The 19,086-nt window shown below is 37.5% G+C and overlaps 1 protein-coding gene across 1 annotated transcript in view; it reads left to right on the top strand.

Moving 5' to 3' along the window:
* The window catches only part of LOC129240668 (dynein axonemal heavy chain 3-like), a 319,983-nt gene that overhangs the window by 150,463 nt on the left and 150,434 nt on the right, over window positions 1-19,086 (top strand). The window contains exons 35-37 of the mRNA XM_054876599.1: window positions 111-701; window positions 6,300-6,414; window positions 13,846-14,276. Coding sequence (XP_054732574.1) covers window positions 111-701; window positions 6,300-6,414; window positions 13,846-14,276 — 1,137 coding nt within the window. The remainder of the gene's footprint in view (window positions 1-110; window positions 702-6,299; window positions 6,415-13,845; window positions 14,277-19,086) is intronic.

Here is a 19,086-nt window from a genome sequence, read left to right as displayed (position 1 = left end):
TTGCCTCAGGGGTGGACAGAGAACTTTTTTCTTCGGTACGGTGTAATGCATATACATACTTCGTTTTGAATAATCCTAATATTTTTTTTCTAACTCGTATCCCCTCACAGATTCTTGCCTTATCTCTGCGTTGTGTTAACGCCGATTCTGATGCCACCTTGGATGAGTATCCTGTAAATTACCGTATCATAAACCCAAAAGCGATCACAATGGGTCAACTTTATGGTCGTTTCGATCCGGTTTCGCATGAATGGTATGATGGCGTATTGGCTAAAACGTATCGTGAAATGGCCACCGCATCGACAACTGAACGTCACTGGGTATTATTTGATGGACCCGTCGATGCTGTGTGGATCGAGAATCTTAATACAGTATTGGATGATAATAAGAAACTTTGTCTCATGTCTGGTGAAATTATACAAATGACTAAAACAATGAATATGATGTTTGAGCCAGCCGATTTGGAACAGGCGTCCCCGGCTACTGTGTCCCGCTGTGGCATGATCTATATGGAACCATCACAACTGGGTTGGCGTACATTTCACAAGAGTTTCTTGACAGTATTAATAGATACGATAGGACTGAATGAAATTTATATGACATTATTCGATGATATGGCAGAATGGCTGATTCCAGCTGCTTTGACTATACTAAAGGAATGCAAGCAAATGGTTGAGCCGTCACCGATGTATCAATATAAGGTGGGTAGTTGTTTGTAAGATTGACAAAATTATTTTGTAGCCGGAGTTTTTGGATACGTAATATTATCTAAAAGTATTTCGCAAACCCCTGAATAAGTTCCAAAAAACTCTGCTATATTCATATACCAGTTTATATTTACTTATACATATAGTTGACTGTATTTCAGAAATTAGCAAATATGGACTACTCAAAAGTAGTTAAGTGTAGTACAAAAAATATTAAATATACTGCAGAATATCACTTCGAAATCTCTTAGGTATGAATACATATTCCCGAAAGTCACAGATAAGAGCGTAAATTGAAACACAGAAGCATGAATAGTAGTATTACATTGTTTGGTAGTCAGCTGGAGTACACATTTAAATGTAATACTAAATTTAAACTTTTGAGCAAATAATATATTTCTGAATTTGGAAATAACATTTCTTCAAAGATTTTTTTATATTTTTTCAACTAAAATGTTAAGGCTTCGGATATTTGAAGAATGTCGCACATGGCACGCTTGCATATATTGGAATACAGACTTCCAATCTAGCTTTTTTAAAATGTTTACTCCGTCACTCAACTCTGTGTCCATCTCTAGCCAATGCCGTCAACTATTGCCGCAATTGTGGTAGTTAAGTAACTTTCATTTTAAAACACTTTTTTTAATCTAATTGTAAGAATATCATAGAAAGGACGTAGACAATCAGAGAAAATAGTTTTACAGCAAACCAATGTGCTGTGATTTCTCTTTATGTCTTGAAAAATAAATATTTTCTGATTTATTTTTATCATCGAATTCCTTTTAATTTTTTGCTTCCGTCTACTTGACTAGAACGTTCCTTGACATATCACTCGTACTTATTTCCAATAACTTGGAATTATTTGCACATTAAACTGATTAAATACAATTCTTTGTAGTATTGACAAGTGGCAAGAGCATTGTGCTTGGTAAGAAAGTTTTTTCAGGTAGTATTGTGCACTTTGCAAAAACATACATACAAACAAAAGCCTGGAAGTCGTACAAATTGTACAAATTGTATTCTTTATCATTTAATCTTCTTAACACAAGAAATCATTTAATTAAAAATTGAACATTTTTGCACGAAACTATAAGCATTAGCTGAATAGGAGTAAGTTCTTGACTACCACTAAGGAGCAACTGGACACGCAAGTTAGACACTTAGAAGGGTCCTATCAGACTGCCTTCAAAGTGGCCTGTCCAGTATCCTTTAGCAAGAAAGACTTTCCTCCCTGGTGGAGCAAGACGCTGACCGACTTGAAAGAGAAGGTTAGGAGAGTCTTCAACAAATGTTACCAAATAAGGAACTTTCAAGATTACCGGGAAATTTTGAAAGTTTATAAGAAAGCCATTAGAGATGCGAAGCGCAACTCTTGGAAAGAGTACTGCGAATCCATCGAATCCGTAAGAGACTCGGCCAGACTCAGCAGGATCCTATCCAAGGACCACTCCTGTAAAACTCTTGTCAAAAGAGAGAACGGGGAGTGGGTTGAATGTGCAGGCGAATCCTTAAAAATCCTTATTGATGCCCATTTCCCGGTGGTAGCATATGCAGATGACTTGGTCCTGATGGTCTCAGGTCCCTTCCCATCAGTAATGGCTGAAATTTTGGAAGGTGCACTGGCTACACTCAGCAGGTGGGCCGCCAGTAGCGGTCTCAGAGTCAACTCTGACAAAACGGAGTTGATGCTATTCACCAGAAAATACAAGGCTCCACCTTTTAAGCTTCCTAGACTTAACAACCAGTGTCTTACACTTTCATCGGAAGTCAAGTATCTTGGTGTAATACTTGACCCCAAGCTCCACTGGAAGCTGCACATAGAAAATCCAGTTAAGAAGGCTAATATAGCTATTAGACTGAAGGAGTTTGGCCTTTGGAGACAACTCCCTGTAGGGCATAGCAGCATCTTGAAGCAGATCTCCCCTTTGAGGGTTGTGCTAGGGCTATCTTTCCGAGCAGGCAAGATTGGAAAGAGGGGAGAGTTGTTGCGGATATAGATGCCTCTGTTTTCACTGACGGATCCAAAATGGAGTCTGGAGTGGGAGCGGGGGTCTACTCCAAATCAGCCAGCATTTCGGTCTCCTATAAACTGCCGGAGACAAGCAGCGTCTTTCAAGCAGAGGTCTTCGCGATCCTGCAGGCATGCAAAATGCTTCGGGATCGCTATTGGGAGGGAGACATTAATATTTTTTCCGATAGCCAAGCTGCAATCAAGGCACTGTCGTCGCTGTATTGCAGCTCTCTTCTCGTGAACTCCTGTAAGGAGGAACTTAAACGCCTCGAACGTGCAGGAAACATTTCCCTCATCTGGGTTCCTGGGCACAGGAATATAGAGGGAAATGAAATTGCCGATGAGCTTGCCAGGAAGGGGGCGGCAGAACCGAATCCCGCTGCCCTCTTCCAGACATCGGTATCCCCTTGGCCGTCGTTAAAGGGAAACTACACAACTTCTTTCTAAGAAAAGCAAGGTACTCCTGCCATCTTACCTACCTACCTACCATAAGTATTAGATATTTCCTTCATAATATTAGAAAATTTTATTCAACAAATGGGCGATAGTGCGAATTTTTGTAATACAAATGGATAGCATTGATTTCCAAAAAAATTGCAGACCTGACCGTTAATATTTGTATAACATTTAATACATTTACAATCCTATTATTAGCTGATATCTCAGTCATTTAAATTTGTGATTACACATTCTTTTAAGGTCTGTCATGAAGAAAGCGTGGCAAAAAACGAAAAGTTCTTTGCAGTAAAACGGCAAAAAGCTAGTAAATAAAAAAATATTATAAATAAATAAAATAAAATAGTAAATAAAGCGGAAAATACTTTTGATGTAATCGGTATTCAAAAAATATGAAGATGCGAAGAGGGCTTTTGTGTGTCTAGTTTTTTTAATTGCTTAATTAGCTCCGAGCAAAGTATTTCGGGAAAATTAAATTTTCGGACTCTTTCTGGGTCTTCATTCCACATCCTCCTGTCATTTAACTAAAGGATAATCTTGATAGAATTATTATTTTTTCCCGCACGAACTAGTACACATACAAGAGTATTCTAATTTTGTTCATATAACACTTGTATGCAGCATCATAAAGGACAGTTGTAGACATATACCTGTAACCAGTTTATTTGAAGAAAAGTAATGGATATTACAAAATATTAATTGAAGATGGAAAGTTCATAAGTGCTTGGCAATAAAGTATAGGAAATTAAATTAAATTAGAAAAACCTCATGCGACCTATCACGATGGCGGACAACTGCTGAGCTCGAATGCCTGTTCTTCGACAACGGCTTTGACAGGCGGACGTTATATCGTTATTAACACCTGCTCACATAGGTACAAATATTTGGTTGGGTAATAAGTTAGTAGCGTTTTTACCGAAGACTTTTATTTAAACAAAAAACAATATTTACATCAATACTGGACTGACTACAAACGTAGAAGTCCTCAGAAGATGCAGGAAAGAGCGAGAATTGCTACAAAATGTAAAACGCCGCAAAACAGCCTACCTGGGACACCTCATTCGTGGAGCTATGAATTACCCCAACTAATAAACGAGAGAAAAACAGAAGGAAAAAGGGACATAGGGGGAACTCATCCACATGGCCCAAGACAGAGAAACATATTCCAGTTTTATTGCCAATATAATTTAAATATAATAAATTTTTATTAATAAATGTGCCCGCCAAGATCCACCAGTGGACAGGCAGATAAAGAAGAACATCAATAAGTTAATCAATATATATACTCACCGGTGTTGTTTACAATCTCTTCACACCTCTCGACTAATTTGTTGATGCCGTTCCGCCAAAAATCGTCTGGTCTGATGTCAAAGAAGTTGTTTAACCAGTTCTTAAGGACCTCTTTGCTATCGAAGGTAACGCCTTTCGCCATTCGAGCTCTTGGAGTGCGGCAGTGACGACTTGTGCAACATGGGGCCTTGTGTTCTTGTGAAGTAGTATGGTTTGACAATATCGATCAGGTGTCTTCTGTCGAATTGCCTCATTCACGCAGTGTAGCATCTGGCATTTTTTTCGAGCATTTGCCAGTGCACCATCCCCTTCCAGTCCCACCAAACACATACCATGATCTTCTTTGGATGAAGATCCGGCTTGACGCTCTTTGCACTTTGCTTCATAATGAAGTATAGGCACCATTTCTTATCCCCCGTGACGATTTGGTACAAAAAGCGCGTGCAACTCGATGGCGGGCTCCCAGTTTTCAGTAAATGAAGGTGATTGGGAACATTTTTATGATTACGGCTCATTTTTTCCGCCATTTCACGACAGGTTTAGCGAATTCTTCTTCATCGATTTCAAAAAGCCTTCCGCTGCGCGACGTATTATCGACATCGAAGGCTCCATTTTTAAACTTTACAAACCATATCTATGCTGTAGACTCGCCTATGACACATACACGTCGCAAGGGTCTCGGGTTGACCTCGAGGAAAAGCAAAGAAGAGCAGGCGTCGAAAATGTTGATTTTTGCTTCCTAGGTATTCCATTTCTAAGCCTCACAACTAATAAATAAATTACTCAAAAGTACACTTAACAAAGTTTTGTAGGGCAGAAAGAGTTCTATCGAATTTTCCCTTGGAATACTTACCCTTTGCCAAAAAGCAAACAAATCGTTGTAAAAAAAAAGAAAATATAAAACGCTATTAACTTATTCCCTAACCGAATATATCGTCCCCTTAGTATTAAAATAGCCTATAAATTTTTTGATGTTTTGAGAAAATGAATTTCAAACTTTTTGTCGAAAGTAGCTCTCACTCAAATCTCGTTATGTATGTAAATATTTATTATTTTTTGACTGACGTTTTGACCCACTTTGTGGAACTAGAATTTGACAAAATTTTGACCACATATAAAATCGACGATGGAGAATCCAAAAATTCAATAAAAAAATAATAGCATATGAGCACATAGGCTATTGTTATACTAAGGGGACGATATATACCATGAGGCTCGGAATGATGAAAGGAGTAGAATTAGCCATGTGTGTCCGTCGTGCGAACAAAAATTAATATATATATTCTCAAAAAAGATTGGTACACAAGTTGGTTGGTTGGTATTTAAATTGGCAAAATCGGTTAATAACTGCAGCCACCTCCATATAAATTGCAATTTAAAAAGAAAGCGAAAAGAAACTTGATATCTCCGCTATAAATGAAGCAAATTTTCTTACATGAGGTACAATTGATTAATCCAAAAATAAAACTACGAGGCAAGTGTATTAAAATTTTGAAAAATGGGCTGGGTCACACCTCTTTGCAGTAAACTCGTGGTCTCCGCTTCCTTTTATATCCGACATAAGTACATTTTATAAAGATCGCATAAAACCCACGCCCAGGTGTTTTATTCTAATACTAAATTTCCGTTCATTTGTCTGATGGTACAGGCTATAGCTTTCATTGTCTATGAGTATGTTTGATTCCGAAAATTAACAATATCTTTGGTATATTTTAAAGTAGAAACCATGTTGTGGTTAATGTATCTTTCTTAAAAATTACATAAAATCTAATTCAAACCATTATTTGCAAAAAATAAAAAACCAAATGAAAAACAAATTCACACTTTCTTTTCAGATGTTCTCACGATTTTTCTACCATTTTTTGGAAAAACACAAATCATTTAATCAAGTGTGGTTCCAGCAAACGTTTCTCTTTTGCCTTGCCTGGGCCTATGGATCTGCTTTAACAGGTATTTATTACATATTTGTTTTTTTATCCATATCCCCAGTTACCATTAAAAATATAAAGTGTGTATTTTGGTGTAGTTATTTTCTTAATTAAATTGTTACATATTTTTTTTCAAAGCTCAGTTGAATAGGTCTGAGTAGCACAGTTCATACCCAAGAAGCACAAAAGATGCCAGTGGTGTATCAAACTTGTAGAGAGCCATTGCTTTTTATTAGTCGAGTAATTTTGATTTGACTATGAAACTGCCTATGGCGTCTTTTCTGCAATTTCTTTCAAGTTAACCATCGAGAATTCCCCCAGCGTTCTATGTCGTAGAGCACCCAAACTTGGGCACTCACACAGATAGTGAAAGATTGTTTTCTAAGACTCTTCTTGAGTGCAGCTTTTACATCTATGGTTGTACGGTCACCCCATCTTCCTGGCATGCTCTCCCAAAGGTCAGTGGGCGGTTATTGTGGACGTAATTTTGAATATGTCTGCTCGTGGCGTGCTTAACAACTCACTAGTTCTGGATTTGTTAAAACTGGGCCACACCTGGTTAGTTATTTTGCAGGTATCCGTGTTAGTCCATTTATCAAGGACCTGCTTTTGGAATAGCGAAAGGATCTCCCTTTTCCGCACACCTTTTTCTATTATAGGGTTACTCCCACCAATTTTCTTACCTGGGCGGTTTGTTTTTTGGCAGTTGTGTCTTACTGTGAGTAATGTGGCTAATTTATAGTAATTTTATTAGCATTATAGTAAAAATGCCGAAATATATCGAGAAAAATTGTAAATATTAGTCAATTAATAAAAAGCGCTGCGGAGCAAGTTACTTTGATTGAAGGTGAATAAATTTATATACTCGCATGCATCTCAATTAATTGTATAAAAATCACTAAAATTGTACATTTTCTATTGAATCACACAGAATTATTTTCGCTTCACTTTTTGATATTTTAAACCTAAGTTTCGCGTCTACCCATTAAATGTCAATTGTTAAACAGCTGCTTGTTATTTTGCCAATTATCGATCAAATTGCCAAGCCTGTCACCTCGGCGTTTCAGTACTCGTTGCTTTGGCGCTGACTTACAAAAACCAAATATACGTAATACTACGAGCTCGGTGTGAAGACCCCTCATGCTTGCACCAGCCTGCTGGTATGTTCTCTTGTGAATTTAGGTTATTGAAGAAAAAGTCGTAACGTGGTAAAAAAGATCTGCATCCAAACATTCTTTTTTGTTCCTTCCCTCTTCTTTTTATTTTCAATACTATAGCAATAAGAATTGCCACATAAACTTTGTTTTTATTCATAACGATATTCTCCGCGCACTTTTTTAAGCCGCATACTCAGGATAAACTTTGTTGCTTCAACTTTGCAAATTCTCTTTTGGAGTTCGTGACGTTCATATACGGCAATTCCTTTGCTTGCAATTGGTTTCGTTTTTTGTCTGCAACCAACAACATCATTGAGAAGAACGAGAATACAAAATATGAAGACCGAGCACGAGCCACTCGGTGCCTCGCTCCTTTCCTCGTTTTCCCCTCTTCCACAAGTTACGAAATGAAGTAACAAAAAAGGTCCTGTGTGAACGCGGTCTAAATAAACGAATATTGAATATTGCTAGATGGTGCAATCACTTTGTGCCACCCCTTTAAACATGTACGGTCTTACTTACGATATTTTTGGTACTTCCTGATTTGATACGTTATCTTACTAGCATAGAAATATTCAATGGTAAATTTGTTGACTCGAATTCAGCTACTAAAACAAATACAGCTTGTGGCTACTGACTAAAAATATCGATAGTATTCCCAATGATTTTCAATTGTTGATCGTTTATGAACGCAATAATAACAATTTTGTGTCTGTAGTGTGCCCAATGGCCGATAACTCATCCTCAAAGATCTTTTTTGTTCTACTACAGAATTTAGGAGTATTCCTATTCATATTTACTGGCACTACTACCTTAAAAGCATTACATTAGGTTTTATTTAACCTACATGTTTCCTGCTTTAAGTTGGGAATTAGTTGAAAGCCATATTCTTTCATTAAATTCTATTCAACTCACTTGCTAAGCTTTGCGGATAAATTTAAGAATATCTGCAACAGGAGCATTCTTGATTTCATTCAGATCCATTTGATCTCGATGAAAGATGTGCAGTCTTGTCTTTGCCAATGCAACACCGTTGCACAAGATATTCTCTGTGGTTTCATCATCCTCCAGATAGAGTCTAGTTTAAATAGTAGTTCCTGTCAGAAAACCAACTATTTTCCTGATGCCTGCTTTACACGTGTTGTGTAGTTTCCTATTATAGGTAAAAGGTCTTTTTGACTTGACGTAGTTCTTTTGTGACTTTCCAATGGGTAATTCTTGGAGTATTCAACCAACTATTTACCCTGCATATAGCTTCTACCCAGTTGATATCAGAGTATGGCTCTGCATCGTCAAAATCTACTGCCGACCCCGCCCTAGTTCAGAAATTTCAGAACCTTTTATTCCAGAGTGACCCGGAACCCAGCAAAGTACAAATTTATTTGTTGCACTAAGTTGGTCTAGGTTATTAAGGCATTCGTAAACTAGTTTTGATTCCACAGAATGTGAAGCTAGTGTTACGGCCGCCGTAGCCTAATTGGTTGGTGCGTGACTACCATTCGCAAGGCGTAAGTTCGAATCTCCGTGAAACACCAAAATGAAGAAACAAATGTTCTAATAGCGGCCGGCTCTAGGCAGTCAATGGCAAACCCCCGAGTGTATTTACTATAATATATACCATTCGAGACGGCTTAAAACTGTATGTGCCTTCATTTGTGGAACAACATCAAGACGCACCCCACAAATAGGAGGAGGAGTTCGGCCAATCTCCTAACAGAAGTGTACGCACCAATTATTTTTAATTTTAATTATTCGAATAAAATATTATCCATTATATTTTTTTTCCTTATTCATTCCTCTCGCGAGCATAAGACTGAGCCTGCCGCTACCTTATCCGTTATACATGGTTTTATAATTATCTCCTTGGTTGTAGACGTGGTAGTATGGTTATGAACAACGATTATCTTTTATTTCCCTTGCCATGGTTTCTAAGTTAGTTGATTTCTGTTTACTAGAACTGATATTGCAGGGGACGTACAATATAACGATTTTTATGTTGTGCACCTAACTCGTAAAATCGAGAAATTCCTTAAATCAAAATACAGTACTATCTCGATAATCCGGACACCCTTAATGTTAGGGGTCGTCCGGATTATGGGGGTGCCCGGATTATAGATGATTTTTTTTTCAACTAAACGTTGTTTTTTTGAAATGAACATAACGCAATTCAGATATATGTACGTACATAAAGAGTTTTATTAAATACAGTACAATATATGTACATCTGTACATAATAATATGTACATCTGTACATAATCAAACATTTTTTTATTTAGTATGTACTATTTCAAAAAAATTATTAATATTGGTCTGCTGCGAGTTCGCCAGCAACATTTTATCTGCAGTTTTATCTGCAGTCTTAAAACTAAAATATCCATAGCCGAAGCGTCAATTTGTTCTGCCCATTGTATAGCCTTGGAAAAAATATTTTTTGCTTCACCGCTACTTATAGTATTTACCGCTTCAACTATGGTTCAATCAGAATCAGCTTCTTCTATATTATTATTTTCCTAATAATAATGTCCCCTCAATTCAGTTTGTCACTAAAGAATAAACACAACGCGTGATTTATGCTGTTGCATTTCGTATACATATACCATATTGTTGTTAAAGTACCGCTATTTTACGAAAAACTCACAAAGCAAACTAAAAATTAAAATACATATGTATGTACATATTGCGAAGCAAATTTGAAAAATGTCCGGATTATAGAGTAAAAAATGTTAAACTGTCCGAATTTAGCAGTTGTCCGGATTATAGATGTGACCGGACTACCGCGTGTGCGGATTATCGAGATAGTACTGTATATTCCTGGAATGAAAAACCAGTCATAAAAAACCATTTGCCGTTCGGAGTTGATTCAAAACAGTAGGTCACACCATTTGGGGAACAACACTAAGGCGCGCACCACAAATAGGAGGAGAAACTCGAAAGAAAAGCGAAATATGTACTGTATATGTATATGTACGAGTGTGCCTTTTATATTTCGGGATTAGAGGGCAAAAACAAAATTTAATCATCGAGAATCACTTTATTGTTTTTCAAAATATTTTCCATGAAGATCTATACACTTTTGCATGCGTTTGAATCAATTATCGAAGCACTTTTGCCACTCTGAATGAGGTACCTCCAAAACATGCATTCTGAATGCCGCAACCGCTTCTTCAGGTTTCGAAAAGCGTTGACCTCTCAGTTTGTTTTTTACGTACGGGAATAAAAAGAAGTCATTCGGTGCCAAGTCAGGACTATACGGCGGATGACCCATTAATTCGATGTTTTGGGTGCTCAAAAATGCAGTTTGAGCCGATGTGTGAGAGCTCGCATTGTCCTGGTGAAGAGTGATCCGTCTTAGGCGATTAGTTTTCCTAAAATCTTGGAAGATAACTGGCAAACAAATGGTTGTGTAACACTCTGAATTTACTGCTCTGCGTTGTTCTAGTGGTACGGTTGCGACATGTCCAGTTTTTCCAAAAAAAACAGGCGACCATTTGCTTGGAAGTGCTTCGTGCGCGAACAACTTTTGTTGGATTTGGCTCATCTTGAAACACCCATACAGTCGACTGCTGTTTACTTCCGGGCTCATACGCGTAAATCCATGATTCATCACCTGTCACGATGTCATAGACATGTTTCGAAGCCCCGCGATCGTATTTTTTGAGCATTTCCTTCGACCAATCGACACGACCCATTTTTTGAGCGATTGACAAATTGTGTGGGATCCAACGCGAACAAATTTTTTTGACAGTCAAATGTTTATGCGACATTGAATGTATGCTGGTCCCACTAATGCCAAAGATTGTCTCAATCTCACGATAGGTCACATGACGATCTTGCAATATCAGTTCGCGCACAGCATCAATGGTTCTCGGAACAACAACTGATTTTGGACGACCTTCACGAAATTCGTCTTGGAGTGAACTACGACCACGATTGAATTCACCATACCATCGATAAACACTGATCCTTGATAGAGCTTCATCGCCAAAAAATGAATTAAGTTCATCCATGCCATGTTGCTGAGTTAATCCACGTCGAAAGTTGTAAAAAATAATCGCACGAAAATGTTCACGATTTAATTCCATTTTTGGACCGAGATGAATATTTTAAGTTACTGTAAACAACACAAATAGCGCTGGTATTTCAAAACGTTCTGAGTACGTAAAAGCCAAAAAATGTCAAACTTTGCGATATAGCTGTCAGTTGTCAGATTGCAACACCAGGGTGGCCAAATCCCGAAATATAAAAGGCACCCCTCGTATATATTTTTTTTCATGATAACAAGAAAACCGGAACTCCGTAGTTTACGACGGATACGGTCTTAATTGAAAATCCATTGGTGGAATCTTTCAAAACCTTCAATTTGGCTCCCAATGATAAACACTTTCAAATTATTATTATTCTATTATTGTATTATTTTTATTATTACATATTAGAGTATCCGGCCCTCGAAGTGTAACCAATTAAAAATGCCATAAATTTAGTTTGGAAAATTATTTTTATTCAATTCAAAGTAAATAATGTGTGAAAATAATACAAAACTAATAATAAAATTACTTTTTCTCAATATGACCGTCTGTCTGCCTTGACTGTGGCCTTAAGACGGTCCATAAACGAATCGTATGCTGCCCGAATGCGACTTCCAGGTATTTTAGCCCACTCGCGAGCAATGGCTTTTTTCAGTGCCTTGAGACATTTAGTTTGGGCCTTGCTCTCCAAAATGGCCCCAAGAGAATAATTCATCGGACTCGAGTCTGGTGAATTTGGAAGCCATTGAGCGGATGCTACGAAGTTCTGAACGTTGTTTTTTAGCCATTCTTGGTTCACTCGAGCTTTGTGAGACGGTGCCGAGTCCTGCTGAAACGTCCATGATCTGCCACCGAAATTATGGTCTGCCCACGGCTTCAAAGCCACAACACTTTCTCAATAATATTTCGCATTTGCCTTGATGCCAGGCTCGATGAAAACGATTGGATAGCGCCATTGGCCAACCGATGACTCAAATTCTTGTGTGAATGGTTGGTCAAAGTCGGTTGGGGGTTTACGAATTGCTCAATTTGAAAAATTTTCTAGTCAGAAAACACAATATTCCGAAATTGACCGCTCTCGGCCACGCGAAGCAACTCCTTCGCTCTCTTTAGTCTGACTTGTAGCTGCTTTTGTGTGAGATCATGCGCGTTTTGGATCTTGTAAGATTAGACTTTGAGATCATTTTTTAGTATGCGTTGGATGCTACGGTGAAATATTTTCAGTTATTTCTTTCTTCATTTTAAACCATTTCACGTGACGTTGCAGTCTTCTGATGACCACCTCCAGGACGTTTTACATTGCTACTAGTATCATTGTAAAGACTAATGGTGCCAAACACAAAAACATTATTTACTTTAAAGTGCTCGAGCTCACGAACAATCGCTGGTTATGATTTTCCAGCCAAATATAATGAAATCACACTATTACGTCTGAAATCCATTACTGATTTTCTTTTTTTCACTCTCGGCAAAATGCTTCCACGCGCTTTTTAACAATACTCTGGACTGTCATTTAGTCAACTAACAGGCAGCTGATGCACGTGCATCAGCTGCGCGAGCAGTCTGAAGTTGGTTACACTTCGACTCCCGGACGCTGTACAGTTTTTATTAGAATTAGTCATTTTCTTTAAAAAATAATTCATTTATTTGTCATTCATCAGTAGGTGACCTTTACGTATTAGCGTTTGTGAGGCGCAACAGTATAGAATTTGTCAAGTTCTTAAATTCTTAAATTGCTCTACACATCATTTGTACGTTCTAAAACGGAATATGCAACCTTCATCGCGAGTCGAACCTATCAATAATGTTTTCATTGGCGTTGCTCTAAGTTTCCTTCGTTTTCATGACCCCATACTCGTACATATATTACTCTAGATGCCTACTTATCATTTTGAAATATCTACAGTTTCTATTTAATACCTAATCTAAAGCCCTTCGTAATTTAGATTTTTTCCCATATTGGCTTTACAAGAACTTTGTACACAAGGAATACACGCGTCAAAAGATATACTCGTATATTTATTCCTTCCGTAGTGAAGCATAAGGCCACCAATCATGATCGAATTCAATGCCAGTTAAGAATGTTGTAAGATTGACTTTGCTTCTTCTAAACACTCTTTCATTAAACTTCTTAATTATGTTTATAAATAAGTTGATTTAATATGTTTTGTTACTTTTTTTTTCTTATGCGTATTAATTATCTTCGTATCAAGATTATGACTAATTGTTTGCACGCCATACTGCCTTTATTTATTAACTTCTCTATTTCAGTTGACGGCCAAAAGCACTTCGATGCGCTTATCCGCAAAATACTCTACGGCTCTAATGAAGACTATCCCCGCCCAAAGTATTTCTCCCTCAATCGTGGTCAAATGTTTCCCGAGAAACTTTCACTCATGGACTACCGCTTCGATGAGGTGGAAAACTGGTGGACCTGGCAAAAGTCCAGTGATGACCCCACCGCAACAACAAACGTTTTCCCAGAGCATGCCATCATCAGTGAGCTCATCGTACCGACAAAAGAATCTGGTCAAATTACCTATTGGCAAGAGTTCTGCATCAACAAATCGTATCCGATGCTGGTTATTGGGCCCACAGGCACAGGCAAAAGCGCTGTCATAGCGAGCAATCTAAATGCACTGCCAAAGCATACAAATCTCGTCAATATTGTAAACTTTTCGGCGCGAACAAGTGCACAACTGGTGAGTGAGTAAGAGCAAACGGCCAACTAAAGGCCAAGAGTGAGTGGAGCGAAGATGAATTGATATACGAGTGGAAGTTGCTTAGAAATTGTTCAGTTATTACAGCTATTTCGGTAGCTCGTTTGCTATTGCAGCTGCTGAGACCCCTACAAATGCCAAAATTGGCAACAGCACGACACTACTTGACAAGAACATAAGAGTACATAGATGTGCATGCATATACTTATGAACTCGCAGTTGTGCATGTGTATGCATGAATGTAAGTAGGTGGTTTGCATGGGAGTAAGTTTGGTAAGCAATGCCACTAGAACTGGCGACAATGCGTACGTGGAGTAGGTACATTCTGCAAGCGTATGTTTGCACGTTTGTATGTAGTTGTGTGCAACAGTTTATTTGAAATCTCACCGCCCGCATGGTCTAGTGGTTGCTCCTGTGTGGTTGCCATTGAAATTGAGTTTGGCAGTAGTAACCACAACGATATCTTCTTCAAACCGCCAACAACTTAATGACCTGCAAGCTTAACTTTTCTACCAAAATGCTGTTTGCTTTGGGCCAAATTCAAAATGGGGTTCATTCAACTACTGCTTCCATTGTTTTACTACCATTCTGGCTGCTAATCAACTTGCCCACTAAATTGCGCACCATTCAGTTTTATCTAAGCTGTCCGAAGTTTTTGTTTATATTCATGTTTGCTTTTTTTAATATTTCACAATTTGACATTTACTTTTCCATTCACTCCGACAACCTTTTTTTGGGTAGTTTGCTAGTTTTAGATGGTTTGCTTTATTGCTTTTAGTTTAGCGCGCTGATTATGTTAATCAGTTGCGTTCTCTGTTTGGATTTAAATCAAAACTCGCTTTAATTTACATTGTTAAACATTTTTTGTTAAAGATTTTCGTTTTTTTCTTTAATTTCATCTCGCATACAAATGATAATATCTTCCACTAGCATTCATTAATCTATCAACGACCTATTTCATCAGCTTATGCATGTTGTCAATATTAAAATATTAAGTGGGACAATGGTATTGTTCGCGTGGATCGAGAACTTTTGCGCGCTTATTCGGATGGATGCCCTGAAGCGGCAATAACAATAGCTTAATTATGCAAATTTAAGTAATTTAAAAAAATGTGTGGGTATGCTGGGTAGTTTGTAATTATGTATATATATTTTTGAAAAGTCGATTGAGCAAACGGACCCCTTTATAAATACTAAATTCAATAATTTCGCTACCCTTGATTCTTAATATATTCATTACAAATTATATTGTAGCTATTTCAGTAAAACGGATTCTATTGCATTTTGGTCAGATTATGTTGAAGTGGCTACCAATATATTACAATTGGTCCATATTCGGAGGTCTCTGCGTACACGAAATGCCAAATTGTGTGGTAGTCGACACTGGACATTCAACATCAAAGATAAAAAATCGCATTTATTTATTCTATTTAGTTCATACTCGAAATATTAGTTTATGGAAAAAGACGCCCATTAGTTTTACGTCAAATGGCCCAAATGATTTAAAACTGTTTTATGGTCGATCTTTAGCTCTTGGACGATGCTACGACTACTAGCTTGCCGGCCAACATCGATTACTTCTGTGATTTTACCGACATTTTTGACATTATTGACATCAAAACTGCTTGAGGGGAATCGACAAAGCCGAAATTAAAAAATAGCTGTTACCGCATTGCCACCATGAACACCATTCACAATTTCAGTACCCTGGCTTGCATTTTCGCCTTCATCAAAGAAAAACTATAAAATGTACCGAATTTTCTCTTTGTTGACAAACAAAAAACAGCACAAGACCTTTTTTAGTGTGAAATGTCCCCTTAACATCGAGCGTAAACTTTAAATTGTTTGATCGATACTTAACGAGAGAAACTATTGTATTTCTTTTCCCAAAACTAATATAATATAATACATGCTTATCTATACTAATATTATAAAGAGGAAAACTTTGTTTGTTTGTTTGTTTGTTTGTTTGTTTGTAACGAATAGGCTCAAAAACTACTGGACCGATTTTAAAAATTCTTTCACCATTCGAAAACTACATTATCCACGAGTAACATGGATTACATTTGATTTTGGAAAAAAATTGGGTTCCGTAAGATATTTGGATTTTTAGGACACAAACTGAAAAAAATCTTATGCTAAATACACACCAGGCAACCGTTGCAGCAACACGGCCATGTTGAAGCAACCGTTGCCTCGTGTGTAGCTGTGTTGCCAATTGATTTTCGTGTTGCTGCAACCGTTGCCTGAAATATCAAATAAATTTGATTTTTGGGATAGGTTGCTGCGACCGTTGCTTCGTGTGTATCATTGTTTACTGCTTTTACTCGTTCAGTTCGTTGAAAACAAGCGAAGAAGAAGGTTCGTGCGGAGTAAAATAAAGTGAAAAAGGAAAAAATGGCAATTGAAAATAATGAATATTATGTTAATTTTACTAACGAATATAAAAATTTGAGAGAGCTGTTAGATATACATATGTAGTGAAAAATATAAAAATAAAAATTTTAGAAAAAAAGCATACGAACAATTAAAAAATGAATATAATAAAATTGATAAAAATTTTAAATCCGAAAAAGAGTTTCCTGTTGCAAGATACCGCAAAGTTATTGCCAGTCTAATTTCTGCTGATATTGCCTCTCTCATTATGGTATCTTGTTTCGTTATTTTGGCCTTTACGAAGTCCAACAATTTTCTAAGCAGGCCTTCGTCCATCCTCATGTAATTTTTATAGTCCGCTGGCTCATTTTCCTTCAATTCTTTCAGCAGCCTCTCGTTCGAAAATTCGATTTTTTTTAAAAGCCAATTTTTGGACCAACTTTTCTTTCTCTTCTTTTGTTGCATCTCTTCTTCCTCATTTTCGTACAAAAGTTCCTCAATTATAATAAGAGAAGTAATTTTTCGTATTTCGTCGATCATTTAAAAATTTTAATTTTACGTATCTTCCGCTTGTACCTTTCCTGCACCACAGTTATACACAATACTGAGATTGAAGCAACGGTCGCAACGTGTTTCTTAAACAAAGGCAACACGTTGCTGCAACCGTTGCTTCAACGGTTGCCTGGTGTGTATTTAGCTTTAAATTTTGTTTTTCCCCCGTAACCGTAAGCAGCTGTATAATACTTTGCATTTATTTTGATATTTGCGATAAAAATTGTAATATTAGAAATGAACAACGAAAAATTGATTGACCAAGGGGAAAACTATCCCTGTTTTTAATGCAAAATGCAAATGTTGTCATTACTTATACTTCAATATCAGCTGTTTATGGTTACTGCATGACGGCTGTAATGTTGCGGCTATAGTTATGTTTACGGCTATGACGGTATGGCTACGGCACCACTAATTGCAACTTTATGGTGCCTACACTCACCAACGTTATCGTATAACCTGTTTGTTTATAGTGAGATAGACAAAATTGAGCCAAACTAGTGCCCGTAGAAAACCACTGCTTTCGTTTGGCTGCAAATTTACACAATCTATCGATTTGTGTTTGGTTGTATCGACACAATGTTGCCACACATATTTTTGCATACACCATTTTAAATATTGTTTTTAAATTATTTTTATAAAAATTACGATAAATTATATAAAATAAAGTCAACTTTTTGTGTGTGTTCGCTAACCGGCCGTGTCTGCACCGAATTAAACCAAACTTACACACATTGTTAAGAAGGTATTGAAGATGGTTTCCGTATAGTTTGGATTCCTATTGGTGGATAGGGCTCGAGATATAGGTCAAAACGTGGACCCGGGTAACCTTTGGATGTGTATGTACAATATGGGTATCAAATTGAAGCTGTTGGTGAATGCTTTAGTACAGAGTATTTTTCATGCCGCTCCGTGACTGGGGTCTCGAGATATAGGTCAAAACGTGGGCACGGGTAACCTTTGGTTGTGTATGTACAATATGGGTATCAAATGAAAGCTGTTGATAAGTGCTTTAATACGGGGTAATTTTCATAGCTATTGATGACTAGGGTCTGGAAATATATGCCAAAACGTGGACCCGCCGTGTCTTTGCACCGAATTAAACCAAACTTACACACATTGTTAAGGAGGTATTGAAGATGGTTTCCGTATAGTTTGGATACCTATTGGTGGATAAGGCTCGAGATATAGGTCAAAACGTGGACCCGGGTAATCTTCGGATGTGTATGTACAATATGGGTATCAAATGGAAGCTGTTGGTGAATGCTTTAGTTCAGAGTATTTCCATCCGCTCCGTGACTAGGGTCTCGAGATAGAGACCAAAACGTGGAGCCTAGAATGTGTTTGTACAATATGGATATCAAATTGAAACTGTTGGTGAATGCTTTAGTACAGAGTATTTTTCATGCCGCTCCGTGACTGAGGTCTCGAGATATAGGTCAAAACGTGGACCCGGATAACTTTTGGTTGTGTATGTACAATATGGGCATCAATCGAAAGCTGTTGATAAGTGCTTTAATATGGGGTAATTTTCATACCTATTGATGACTAGGGTCTCGAAATATATGCCAAAACGTGGACCCGCTGTGTCTTTGAACCGAATTGAACCAAACTTACACACATTGTTAAGTAAGTATTGAAAATGGGTTTCGTAAAGTTTGGTTGTAATTCGGAGCAGTGGCAACGGGTACAGCGTTTTTTTCAGCCAGCCATAATGTTGCTTACTTTTTTAACGCTTGGGGCGGAACTGAACTGTCAAATTGACAGTGTGAGTTACAATGTGTCAATATTTCTTTCTGATTTGGATGCCATAAGGAAAAAACGTAAGTGCAACATGTAAAAATTGTTTGTGAATTTTTTTGGA

Source organism: Anastrepha obliqua, chromosome 3 (genome assembly GCF_027943255.1).
Source record: "Anastrepha obliqua isolate idAnaObli1 chromosome 3, idAnaObli1_1.0, whole genome shotgun sequence".
Lineage (NCBI taxonomy): Eukaryota > Metazoa > Arthropoda > Insecta > Diptera > Tephritidae > Anastrepha > Anastrepha obliqua.
This window is presented reverse-complemented; position numbering and strand designations above follow the sequence as displayed.